The sequence below is a fragment of the Equus quagga genome, chromosome 2, assembly GCF_021613505.1.
Source record: "Equus quagga isolate Etosha38 chromosome 2, UCLA_HA_Equagga_1.0, whole genome shotgun sequence".
Taxonomy (NCBI): domain Eukaryota; kingdom Metazoa; phylum Chordata; class Mammalia; order Perissodactyla; family Equidae; genus Equus; species Equus quagga.
The window spans coordinates 118363941-118377526 of NC_060268.1; the positions used below are offsets into that span (position 1 = coordinate 118363941).

At 37.9% G+C, this 13586-nt stretch overlaps 1 protein-coding gene across 4 annotated transcripts in view; it reads left to right on the top strand.

Moving 5' to 3' along the window:
- COG2 (component of oligomeric golgi complex 2) overlaps window positions 1-13586 on the top strand; it is a 54388-nt gene that overhangs the window by 6478 nt on the left and 34324 nt on the right. For 2 of the 4 annotated variants that reach the window (XM_046653922.1, XM_046653923.1), the window contains exons 2-7: window positions 3069-3230; window positions 4345-4410; window positions 6478-6558; window positions 8183-8286; window positions 11377-11485; window positions 11844-12023. In XM_046653922.1, coding sequence (XP_046509878.1) covers window positions 3069-3230; window positions 4345-4410; window positions 6478-6558; window positions 8183-8286; window positions 11377-11485; window positions 11844-12023 — 702 coding nt within the window. Of the gene's footprint in view, window positions 1-3068; window positions 3231-4344; window positions 4411-6477; window positions 6559-8180; window positions 8287-11376; window positions 11486-11843; window positions 12024-13586 lie in introns of those variants that run through there. The other 2 variants (XM_046653925.1, XM_046653924.1) reach the window with 2 other exon arrangements.

Sequence of the window (13586 nt, forward strand, 5' to 3'; positions counted from 1 at the left end):
TTTTCTTATCAATTTCCCTGTATTAAGACTTTCCAAACCATCTGCCTTAGTTTTCATAAAAACAGTTATCTTTTTGCACTTGTATTTTGTTGATTTACATAATATTTAGTAAAATTATTGGGGGGCCTGCCCCATGGCCTGATGGTTGAGTTCAGTGTGCTCCACTTCGGCAGTCTGGGTTCAGTTCCTGGGAGTGGACCTGTGCCACTTGGTGGCTGTGCTGTGGCAGTGACCCACAAATAAAAATAGAGGAAGATTGGCAGGTATGTTAGCTCAGGACAAATCTTCCTCAAGCAAAAAGAGGAAGATTGGCAACAAATGTTAAGCTCAGGGCTAATTTTCCTCAGGAAAAAAATTATGTAATCATGATAAGTACAAGTGGCCTTAACAAGTTTGGGAATCATCACATCTGATTCTTTTTGACTAAACAGCTCAACTAGTAGCAGTCAAAGTCACAGGTGAAGTAGACAATAACCTGCTGGTTCTAAGCATGTCAGCCTACCAGGGGCATCAGAATGTTATAAAGGGGAAACAGAACATAGCTAATCCTGTGAGACTAGTGCTTGGAAGTTGGTTATGAGCGATTCTGAACATCTGTTCAATGGAATACTCAACATCCATATAAAATGTTAATACAAATTTATATGTAATATGAAAAGACATTAAAGTTATATTTTTATATGGGAAAAAACAGTTTGGAAAACAGCATGAGTATGAAGATTCTGTGTGTATGTCTGTGTGTGTGTACCCACAGAAAAGGGTCTGGGGTTGCAGTTCAAGATGGCAAGGTAGGAGGATTGTGAATTCACCTCTTTGCATGGGCACACTGAATCTACAGCTACATATGGAACAGTTGTCTGAAAAAAAAAAAAAAACCCAAACTAGCTCAGTGACTCCTCCACGTCAGATGAACAAGAAAAAACCCACATTGAAGCCCATGGGAGAGGCTAAGACACAGTCTTGCCATAAACCCCACGCCTGTTGCAGCGACCCACAATTGGGAGGGAACTGAAACCCTGAGCTTCTCCCTGAGGAACAAAGGGTTTGAACCCCACATCTGCCACCCCAGCTTTTACGACCTGCACCTGAGAGATGAGCTCCTAAAACATCTAGCTTTGAAAGCCAATGGGGCTTGTGTCCACAAGACCCACAGGTTATAGGGAACTGAGAAACAGTTCTTAAAGGGGTTGACTGTAGACTCACCCACCCCAGGGCCTGGCACAGGGCAGCCAACTGAAAAGCACCCAGACTTTCTGTGAAAGAGGCTTATTTGCTTATCTTAAAGCATTGGTCTGAGGTGCAGGCATCTAATTTAACACACATCTAGGGGCCTCCTGAAATACTCTCCAAAGACGGAGGCTGGCAGGTGCCTTCTTTATGCTCTCCCTCTGCCTCGCTGCAGCTCGCCAGTATCTCCTGGAAAGGAGCTTTATGCTTGTCTGGCACCCAGATTTTTGTGGCTGCTGCCCAGGGCACACCTTTAGATCACCTGGCTCTGGTGGCCAGTGAGCCTTATGCTCGCAGATCCCGCATGTTCATTGCAGCATTCTTTACAATTGCCAAGGCATGGGAGCAACCTAAGTATCCATTGATGGATGAATAGATAAAGAAAATGTGTATATGTCCAATGGAATATTATTCAGCCATAAAAGAAGGAAATCTTGCCATTTGGGACAACATGGCTGGACCTTAAGGGCATAATGCTAAGCAAAATAAGTCAGACAGAGAAAGACAAGTATTGTATGATCTCACTTATATGTTGTATCTAACAAAAGAACAAAAAAACTCATAGGTACAGAGAACAGATTGGTGTCAGAGGTGGGGCGTGGGGGAGTGTGAAATAGTTGAAGGGGGGGGTCATTGGATACAGACTTAGACTTATAAGATGAGTAAGTCCTGGGGATGTATTCTACAGTTAATAATACTATATTGGGGCTGGCCCGGTGGCACAGCAGTTAAGTGCGCACATTCTGCTTCTTGGTGGCCCAGGGTTCACTGGTTCGGAACCTGGGTGCGGGCATGGCACCGCTTGGCAAAAAGCCAAGGTATAAAGGCGGTCCCAGGTAGGCGTCCCAGGTATAAAGTAGAGGAAGATGGGCATGGGACATGGATATTAGCTCATGGCCAGTCTTCCTCAGCAAAAAGAGGAGGATTGGCAGTAGTTAGCTCAGGGCTAATCTTCCTCAAAAAAAAAAAATACTATATTGTTTATTCGAACTTGCTAAGAGAGTAAATCTTAAAAGTCGTTATCACAAGAAGAAAAGTTTGTAACTTTGTGGTGATGGATGTTAGCTAGACTTATTGTGATGATCATTTGCCACTAGACAACAATATGAAATCATTGTGTTGTACATCTGAAACTAATATAATGTATGTCAATTATATCTGACTTTTAAAAAAGTAATTTATATTTTAAAGAGAAAGACAAAAAACGTCTGGAAGGATGTGAATCATGTTAAATAGTGAAAAAATCATAAATATTGCTTATCTGTACAGCATCAGAATTTGGGTGATTTTTTTACTATTATGTAATTACTTCTTTGTTGGTTAAAAGTTTTACCTTGAACATTTATTACTTTTAAAATTAAAGGAGAGGGGCCGGCCCGGTGGCGCAGTGGTTAAGTGTGAACGTTCCACTTGAGTGGCCTGGGGTTCACTGGTTCAGATTCCAGGTGCAGACATGGCACGGCTTGTCAAGCCATGCTGTGGTAGGCCCACATATAAAGTAGAGGAAGATGGGCATGGATGTTAGCTCAGGGCCAATCTTCCTCAAAAAAAAAAAAAAAAATTAAAGGAGAAAAGCTACTTCTGTTTTGAGAAGAGCCTATTTGAAATGTGCAATTTAACAAAATAAAATCCCTTGTAGAATTTAGGCAACAGGAGAGGATACGCTTGGTCAGGACCCCCTTTTGGCACCCGTATAAAGTGACCAGGCACCTTCGTTGTTGTGTGTACTCAAAGGTACTTTTTCCCTGCAGCAATATGCTCTTATTCTTTCTCTCATTTTATTTTTATATGTAAAATGTGATATCATTGCAGTAATTTTTCTTTTCTGGTTTTATTTTCAGGAAGATTTCGATGTTGATCATTTTGTGTCTGACTGTAGGAAGCGTGTCCAGCTGGAAGAATTGAGAGATGACCTGGAACTCTACTATAAACTTCTTAAAACAGCCATGGTTGAACTCATCAACAAGGATTATGCAGATTTTGTCAACCTTTCAACAAACTTGGTAAACCATAAATCCGAAATTTTTACAGTCAGTATTTACACACATAACACTTTCTCACTCATATTTATTCTTAAACGTGCTATGTTTTTAGAAACCTTTTAGTTGATTTTTCCCCCCAGAAACTTGAAGAGATTGCTAATCTCATTAATAAAAGAACTAAACTTTCTTGGTATACATTTGTTTTTTTTACTTATTTAAGATGTTCCAGCTTGATTTTTTTTAAATTAGTAATTAAGAAATAGCGAAAAGTAAAAGACGATAATATCAGAGTGATTGTTTTCGTTAGTTGCTAAGTGATCACCATGAAATCTGACTGGTTTAGATTAATTTACAAGAGCAACCACATATCAGCTATTCTTAAGGAAATGTTTAATTTACTTTCAGGCACATGTGCTAGCCACAGCTAGGTTGAAGAAACATAGGCCAATATTGATCTTTAGGAAGCTTGGTTTTTTAAAAATGTAAGACTCGTTTGTAATGAGCATATCAATCGTTTGTAAAAGTTGTTTAGAAATGCTTGAGTTTTAATATTCATGAAAATGTTTTTTTGTTCATATTTTATTTTGTTTTTAAATATGTTTGTCCAAAGAAGTACAGAAAGTAGCCATCTCCATGCGAATTTCAAGAAGTGTTAAAATTAATGAGCCATGTTTGCTTTTGGGAAATACACAACTAAGATACATGTTCTAGTAGGATTTGAAGCCCCCCAAATTTTATTTCCATTCTATTTAACTTGGATTTTTCTCATATCCAAATTATACAAGTTATAGTAATGTTTAGGAAAGATGTAGTCCATCAGACTTTAACATCTGCTGGTTGAATATCATAAATTATAGACAAGTATTCACTTCCTGTTAAACTTTTTCGAATTCATTTATTATGACTTCCCTTATTTTTATAGTTTCATGTATGTCAACAGATTTTTTTCATATTCTATGAGCAATATTTATGGCAAAATAACATTTCTGTTATGTAGTTACTTAGCAATATATGGTTGTCAGTTTTTGTTGTACAGAAAGAATAACCTAAGTCTAGTACTGCTTTGATCATTGAGCAGATACTTCGTTATTACTCTGGGTTGGATGTGTTTGTGCCAACGTGATTTTACCTTTAGGTTGGTATGGACAAAGCCCTCAACCAGCTTTCTGTGCCTTTGGGACAATTACGAGAAGAGGTTCTGGTAAGTCCCCAAGTAATATTCAGCAGTCCACCATAAAGCATGTTATGCTTGTTTGCCTTCTCCAAGAAGAATTCCTTTAATCTGTTAACTTGATTAGTAGTTGTTGTTTAATGGTCGGTGACTGTGGTCCCCACCTTCAAAAAAGTTGTAAATGATTCTCTAGTTTTTTCATGTGGTATTACAACCTAAAAACCATGTTTGATTTGAAGATGACAGATTTTCAGAGTAGACAGCTTTAAAATGCCAGGGGAGGAGAAGAAGGCTATTTTAAAATTCAACTTGTTAATGCCACCTTACTTATATGTAAGTGGTCTCCAATTTACAAATGGCTTATATTTTACGAATTTGTAGTTTTGAAAGTATTTTCCAGATATTTGTCCGCAAGACAAGTTCACAAAAGCTATTTAACCCCGAATGCAACTGAAAGACAATGTAAACATAACCTACTACCTAGTAAACATTATATTTTAATGTTTCTCTGAGAAAATCTCTGGGGCCGGCCCGGTGGCACAGCAGTTAAGTTTGCACGTTCCACTTCTCGGTGGCCCGGGGTTCGCCGGGTCAGATCCCAGGTGTGGACATGGCACCGCTTGGCACGCCATGCTGTGGTAGGCGTCCCATGTATAAAGTAGAGGAAGATGGGTATGGGACATGGATGTTAGCTCAGGGCCAGTCTTCCTCAGCAAAAAGAGGAGGATTGGCAGTAGTTTGCTCAGGGCTAATCTTCCTCGAAAAAAAAAAATCTCTGCTGCAGGAATGGGACTCCCTACCTCTAAGCCATTGGGGACAGGGACTCCATCTGGATGAACAATAGAGGAGGAATTTGGCATGACTTCCACTGTCGGATTCCACACTAGCCTCTGCGTGGCTCTCCTGCCTTCTTTTTGGTGCGCCTCTTCCTCCCCCGATCCTTGTAGCTGTGGTGTTTGCTGAGCCCCAGCCTTTCTTTAGCTTTCCACTCTTCTCTCTAACTCTGTGGAGGTAGATTTGCTCTGCTGACTTCTGCTCGGAACTTTGTGGACTGTTCTCATATGCACAGATGCTAGTCCTGCCTTGCCGGCTGCCAGCACCATATCCTCTTCCTTTTTCCAAAGCCGTGTTTATAGTCGCCTTTCTCCTAGTCAGCTACAGACCTTACCTTCCTTTTTGATCTCAACTCATGAAGTTACTCTGTGAGATTCTAAGATCATTGAGGGATAAGACTATTTCTGTCTTGTTCATCATTATATCCTCATTGGCTACCACAATAGCTGACATTTAGTAGGTATTTCATAATGTTTATTGAATGAATGAATTCACCTTTCTGTAGAATTTTTGTGATTTGTTCAGTTTATTCTAATTGTTTCCATTACCTTCATTTTTGCCCTAATTATCTCATAAGTTGTCTTAATTCGTTCTCTTCTGGACATATTTCTCCACCTGTGACCTCTCCCTTTTCCTGGCCATTCTGTACCTTACTTCTTGATTCCCAATATTCCCAAAACAGCGTTTCATCATGATATAAGTGCTTAAACATTCTCTAGTTCTCCAAAATGTATAGACTCTAGTCTAAAGATCTTATCTGAGTAAAGTCCTCCTAAATTCACTCCTTTTTTATTTCTACTTATTTCCAAAATTAAGCTTACAGTGCACCTGGGTGTATGCCTCACTGACTGATTATGTCATACTCAGTTATATCTTCCTTCCTTTCACCTTCTGATAATCTCCTCTCCACCCTTGTCAACATACACAGATTTTCAGTTGAACTCAAGTTTCTTCTCCTTTGCCAAACTCTCCTATACTTTGATTCAGATTATCCTTTCTCTACCCTGCCCACCTGTGACATTCATTCTATGTGTATTATTATTCTTTTGGCCATTAATCCTGTGTGACCTTGGCTTTACATGTCATTTTGCCTCCGAATCAAGAGTACTCTCAGTAGCAGTTGTGTCTGATACTTTGTATTTTTGTCAATATCTGCCTAATATTGGCTTTAGATATTAAATTCTGTGGAATTGAATTAAAAGTATAAATTTCATAATGTTACCAAAACAATTTCTGCAATACATTTTCTTTATTCTTTTCAAGAGTCTTAGGTCATCTGTCATTGAAGGAATTCGGGCAGTAGATGAACGAATGTCTAAACAAGAGGACATTAGGAAAAAAAAGGTATACGTGGACTCAGGATAGCACCTTGGAGTTAAGGCACTTTCATGCATATGATCTGATTTACTCCTCTGGGGACCTTTGCAGGGAGGAAACATGAGTCTCTCTTCTCTTTAGGGATCAGTAGCTGAGCAAGGCTAGTGAGGGGAAGAGCCAGAGCTGGAGCCCAGGTCTTCTCACTCCTGGTCAGCTTAAAGTCCTATTAGTAAGAGGGGTGTGGTAAAGTAATTAATTAAAAAAAGGAGAAAGAAAATTGTATATTCTTCTTGTGCTTTAATTTATTTGTGGTAGCATTAACATTTTTAAAGAAAACTGTAGATTTCTTATGCTGCGTGCCAGCTAAAAGCCTCTCCTATGAAACTGGTTTTTTTCCAAAGCTTTTTTGCATGTAAATATTTATGCATTATAATGTCATGTTACCTATTTGAAATAAGACAAAATTTTAGAGGTACCCAATGGTCACAAAATTAAAATTGCTCATTTTTTCCAGAACAAGAAACAGTAGTAACTGACATCAGTGAAGCACTTTACAATTTAACAGGCATACATGTTTTCTGCACCCCTGTAAGGAAGATATTCATATTTTAGAGATTAGGGAGTAAGTGGGCTTTCTAAAGCAAACTTTCAATATTCTACTGTAGGCTTACTGTTTTAGAAAAAGTAGTGGGTTGCTCTCTCATTCGGCTATGCTTTTGTCTTCTTTTGTCTCCCCCCTTTAAATATACCTCTGTATGTACTGCCTTTAGTTTTTAGTGGTCCTTTGTTTTAATTTTCTTTTCTGATTTCATTTATAATCGTAATAAAACAATGACAGAGTTGGAAATAGGATTCAAGACTTCTGACTCTAGGCTGGCTCTCTATCCACTGTTTCCTAAATTTATTTATTAGCATATTTTTAAAAAATTGCAAGGGAGAGAAGCCTATTTTAGAGAGCTTCTGTTTACTTCCCCTTTAGATCTCCTCTCAGCTTTTGTCCAAAGATTTCAAGAATGTAGTGCATTTCTAGAAAAGATTGTAAGCTTCATGAGAGCAGGGGATTTTCCTTGTTTTATTCACTAGTGTCCCATTGTCTAGAAGAATGTCTAGCTCATAATAGGTTCTCAGTAACTATTTATTAATGAATGACTTTGTATCTTTTGTTCTTTTAAGGATGAGAATTTTTACAGTGCTCAACCTCTGTGATAATATTTGTAGTATAATAATGTCTTTAATGAATCTACACTTAGGCATATAGATATATCATGTAAATTGAGAGGATAAATATGATCAGAAAGTAAAATTAAGCATGAAAAAAGGGTCATAAGAAAATAGATTAGTGTCAATAGAGAGGATCATTTAAGATGGGAAAAGAAAGAAGGAATAAGAGTGGAATATGAGAAAGCAAAAAAGTCTCGTTTTTTTTAACTATAAACTTGCAATAGAATATTGAAATAAACTTGTTTTAGAAAGTTAAAATTGAGATTTGCATTCTTGCGAATTCAGTGTTGTGTAGAAATATTCAAAATGTGGGATGCTGTAAATATTCTAAGTTTTAACTTTGTGTTTTTTCTGCATTTAGCATGGGGAAATAAGATAATTAAGATTAAACACCATAACTTTTCTTTTTGCTTAATTTTTATTTTTATAGATGTGTGTGTTGAGGCTTATACAAGTTATTCGATCAGTTGAGAAAATTGAAAAAATCTTATATTCTCAAAGTTCTAAAGAAACGTCTGCACTAGAAGCAAGCAGGTAAGTATTTTTTACTAACTAGCACATAAATTAACATTTCACACCCACACTAAATTTTTTTTTTAGTTATAATTCATTTCTGAAAATGAAGAAAATCCAAGTCTATGGCTTAGTGTTTTTGAATGTACCTCAAGAGAAGTGGAGTACATGAAGTAAAGTGTATAATATGTTATGAAATCTTTGTGGTTGTAGGCCACAGTTCTAACACATCACCTTTCAGGGACTCGGAGGCAGTGTGCTTTCACTGGAAGGTTTTTATCTTTGGAATTGCCTTTAGTTAAAGGCTGGCAAAATCCTTATTAATCTTCAAGGTGTGGCATAGCATTCATCTTTCTTACATTGTTTTAGATATGCCCAGAGTATTACCATTGATGTATCTTGCACTAGCACTGTATCACTAAGAAACAGTATAGGACACATTTAGTTGAAATTTATAAACAGGAAAGAAAAAGCTTATAAGAAAAAGACCATTTCCTTTGTTATTCTGTGACTGTCTTATTACCTTCATAGTGTGAACTTTAAAGCAGCCAGGTAGATGAGTGACTCAGAAAATGAGTTGAGCAGTGCATATCAACACCAGTTGGAAGTGCTGTGGTATAGGGGAAAGAGCATAGGTTTGTGTTGCACCTGCCAGCTGGGCTGCCTGAGTCAAGGTACTTCAGCTCCCTGTGTCATCTGTAGTGTAAGGCTAACAACTCCATTTGCAGGATTGTTTGACAATCACTGAGATACTGTCACTAGCACCTGGCATATGTAGGCACTCGTATGTGTCCAGTTTGGGTCTAACAAGAGCTCTTTTTTTTTTTTTTTTCAATTAAAAAAATTTTTCTTTTATTAAGATTATGATAGTTAACCTTGTGAAATTATAGTTGTACATTATTGTTAGTCATGTTGTAGGTACACCACTTCACCCTTTGTGCCCTACCCCCACCCCCCCTTTCCCCTGGTAACCACTGATCAGTTCTCTTTGTCTATATGTTAACTACCACCTATGAGTGGAGTCATATACAGTTCGTCTTTCTCTGTCTGGCTTATTTCACTCAAGATAATACCCTCAAGGTCCATCCATGTTGTTGTGAATGGGATGACTTTGTCCTTTTTCATGGCTGAGTAGTATTCCATTGTGTATATATACCATATCTTCTTTATCCAGTCATCAGTTGCTGGGCACTTAGGTTGGTTCCACGTCTTGGCTATTGTGAATAATGCTGCGATGAACATAGGGGTGCATGGGACTTTTGGAATTGCTGATTTCAGGTTCTTAGGATAGATACCCAGTAGTGGGATGGCTGGGTCATAAGGTATTTCTATTTTTAACTTTTTGAGAAATCTCCATACCTAACAAGAGCTCTTTTGAAAGTCGCATTGACAGCCATAACATTTTGCCATGAGTCGTATTGGATAATCTGCTGCAAAACCGACCAAAGCCAAATAGAATATACTTATGGTTCAAAGTCTTGGTCATACAATAAAGGCATGTTGAATTTCTTAATGTTGGGGATCAAAATTTTAGATTTGAAAGGACCTTTAAGAGATATGGAGATAATATGCTCCATATCTCTCATTATATAGATTAAGAAATGAGGCAACCAAAAGGGAAGTGACTCTTCTGTCCTAGGTCTCTACTTCCTCTCATAATCAAGATGTATAAATAAGTAATCAGTACCTGCCATCTTTGTTTTCTCAGCCCGCTGCTTGAGCTTCTGCCCTTTCCATTCCCCTTCATCTCTGCTTTTCAGAGTTTCCATTAATGTACATTCTGACCAGTCCAGTGGAGCCTGTTTGTCTTGACCTGCTCTGCTTCTCTGTTGCCCTGGGCAGCATCAACAGCCCCTTTCAGCTGTGTCCTTACTTGGCATCCATGATACCTCCCTCCCCATTTTCTTTCCATCTTTGCCCATTCCTATTCTGTTCCTTTGAGAGACATACATCAGTGATTTCTGTTTATATAATACTATTCTTTTGCAGTGTTGCATCTTTAATGTAATAGACATTATGCTGTTTCTTGCTCAGAATCACCTTTGAGGACCTTTTCTTTAATTCAGATCAGCAACTTTGAGCTGTAGAGAAGGGAAAACCAGAGCAGTGTGCCAAGAAATGTTTAGATAATTTATAAATAATAAATCCACACTAGGTTATTCAGGTAAGAGTTAGGGATTAACCTTTTGGGTGGGTCATGCTAGGCAGTTATTCTCCCTCTAAACTAGTTGGATGCTACAAATACAAGACGGGCTAGACCGCTGATGGTCTCAATATGGCGTTTCCTATTTCCTTATGATATGGATTTTTTCCCTCACAGATTGATCCTCACTGGGTATAAGATGCCTCAGAAAAGCCCAGCACGTCCTTCAGTGCCTTTATATTTTTCTTCTTTTGCTATTAAACTTCCTGTTGAGTGGTATTGATGCTTTTTAATGTGTTTTAGGAAGAAAAGTACATTTGCTCCACTTTGTGGGAGAGACACAACAAATGTCCTCTCAGTAGAACCCAGAGCATTTAGATCGACTGTTCTTTCACTATTTAGTAAATGCAAATTTAAAGTAAACTATTTTGAGGTATTTCATTGGCTGTTCGGAGAGGGTCAGTTTTATATTATTGAGGAGACAGTAGTATTTGGTATTTTATAAGTATTAGAAGTATTTTAGAAGAAGGGAGAATGAGACAGTTGGAGAAGTGGAAAAGGATTCACGTGTAAATAATAGGATAGGACGAGAGAGAGATGGGAGGTTAAACACGAAGAGGGTCATGAATGGGAGAGCCTGGAGAAGGTGGTGGAAACATGTAATTGCGCCTGTACTGACCTAGTCCGGTTCCTGCTTCCTGTCTGGGCCTTGTGGCCCAAGGCCAGGCAGCGTTGGTGGCCTGTACTTACTACGTCCCCACTGCCCCTAGAACATGCTGTGCAGGTGACTCGTAGTGAAAATGGGTGTTTTAGCTCTCAGCTTGTAATGAGGGGCCTGTGGAAAACACTCTGAGGAAAGTTAAAACCCAGAGGGTGCTGCTAAAGCATCACCATTGCTAACCGTGTGATGTATTCTCTTGGAAACTAGAAAACTTTAGGAATTAAATTTCTATAATTGTCTCTACAAGCCCACTTTTGACTGGACAAATTTTGGAGAGAATTGCTACAGAATTTAACCAGTTACAGTTTCATGCTGTTCAAAGCAAAGGCATGCCTCTTTTGGACAAAGTAAGACCAGTAAGTGTTGTTTTATATTTTCACCGTTTGTTATTTAGGAATTTGCTAAATAATTTTCGTTTAACCTAGTAATGCCTCTGATAATTGTTGATCTACAACATTTTGAAGCTGGTTTTGAATTTTTCTTTTTGTTTTTGGGCCCCTGTTTCCTAAGTGTCATACATTGTAGATTTTGTGTAAAGACACAGGCATATTCTCTGAATTATAAGAGTAAAATTACTTATGAATTTCATGTAAGTGGAATTTTAACTTTATACATAGTATCTTCTGTTGGAATAAGTGATTTGTTATGTATATAGTGAATTTTTAGAAATTGTTCTGACTGGCGCTTTCTTTACTTATCTGTTTTTTCTTGCAGCGTATAGCTGGCATTACGGCCATGTTACAGCAGTCACTCGAAGGCCTCCTGTTAGAAGGTCTTCAGACTTCTGATGTTGATATAATACGACACTGCTTACGGACTTATGCCACGATTGACAAAACACGGGATGCAGAAGCGTTAGTTGGTCAAGTACTAGTGAAACCATACGTGGATGAGGTTTGTCCATGTCAAGGCCTTCATTCAGTAGATGTTCACAGAGCATCTACTCTGTCATTGATATTTCACTAGGTGTGAGGGATAGATCAGAGATCTTTCTGTAAAGATTGTCATAGTTACTGCAGAATCAATTGTATGCCAGGAATCGGGCATGCTCTCTAGTATTATCTAGTGATGCCACAGCCCAGGGATCATCTTAATTTAGTGAAGGTAAGGGTCTTGCCAGGTAAGAAAGTATGTATCAAAACATTTTTCGGTAAATTTTATGGTATGTAAATTATACATCAATAAAGTTGTTACAAAGCAGTTTTGAACAACTGGTCTGGTTGGGAGAACAGAACAGTTAAGCAGATGATAATACTGCAGTGTTTGTGCCTGGTGGAGGAGCATGCAGAAAACTCTGAGCTTGGAAAGTCTCTGAACAGGGAAGTCTCCACAGAATAGATTTGGCCTAACTCTTGGAAAATGTGGAGTTTGCCAGGCCAGGAAGATGGGAGGAGGGGAATATTCGAAGATGAAGGACTGTTATAGGCAAATTAGCAGAGTAATACCTTAAATCCAGAGCTTGGCTATCCAGTATCCTTCACCTATTAGGTGAGGATCTATATTAGTTAAAAACAATATAGGAAGTAAGTATATTCTGTCTTTGAGCAGCTAGAATATAGATTGTGGCATATGAACTTGTTAATACTCAACAATTTTTGACATACAAAAATGACAGTTTCGTATGGTTTAAACTGATAGAAGTCACAAAGCCCATCCTTAATGTTTGCACACTTTCTTCCAGTCACCTGTCAATGTGAATGTTCTTTCTGTCCAGTAAGTACAAAGCTTCTACTCACCATGACTTCAGGATGAAAATCTTCCATTTTTAAAAGGGGAAAATTGAATCTCATTGATAAAAATGAAATTTAAGGATTCATTTCAATAATCATGTCAGCTTCAGTAGGGTTACTAAAAATAAATGATCTGTCAATTCCCTCTGTATCCTGTTCTATTTCATACTATCTCTGTGGGGGTGAAAAAGACAAATTACCTACACTATTTCATTATCAATAAGCAAAAATATTTTAGTTACTAATATATGCCATTGTTTTTCATTGAACTGAATCTAATGTGCTAAATTAAAGAAGTATTTGAAGTTTCAGTAGCATATTAAACTGTGGCTATATTTTTATCTTATTTAAATTCATATGCTTATGAATAACCACATCAACCTTACCACCAGAAATGAAATAATAAAGTAAAATAAAGTGTATTTTCTTCCATCTTTCTCTGCCTCAAACCTTCCCCTAATCTTCATGATGGTAGAGGAAAAGGCCAAAGTTAAGACAGTACAAAGCTATCGTTGTGGGGAATCATTATTTTACTCAAGCTCAGAAGGGAAGCATATGAATGTGCCTAGTTTTTCAGCTTCAGGCCAGTCTGTGTCAACTAACCTATGTCTCCTCCAGGGTCAGAACTGTACACGCTAATCATATGAACTAGTTTTGAGTGTGACTCTTATGTTTACCTTACTGTTTAGAAAATATGTCAACTAGGGAAGAGAATGGGCATGAGGAA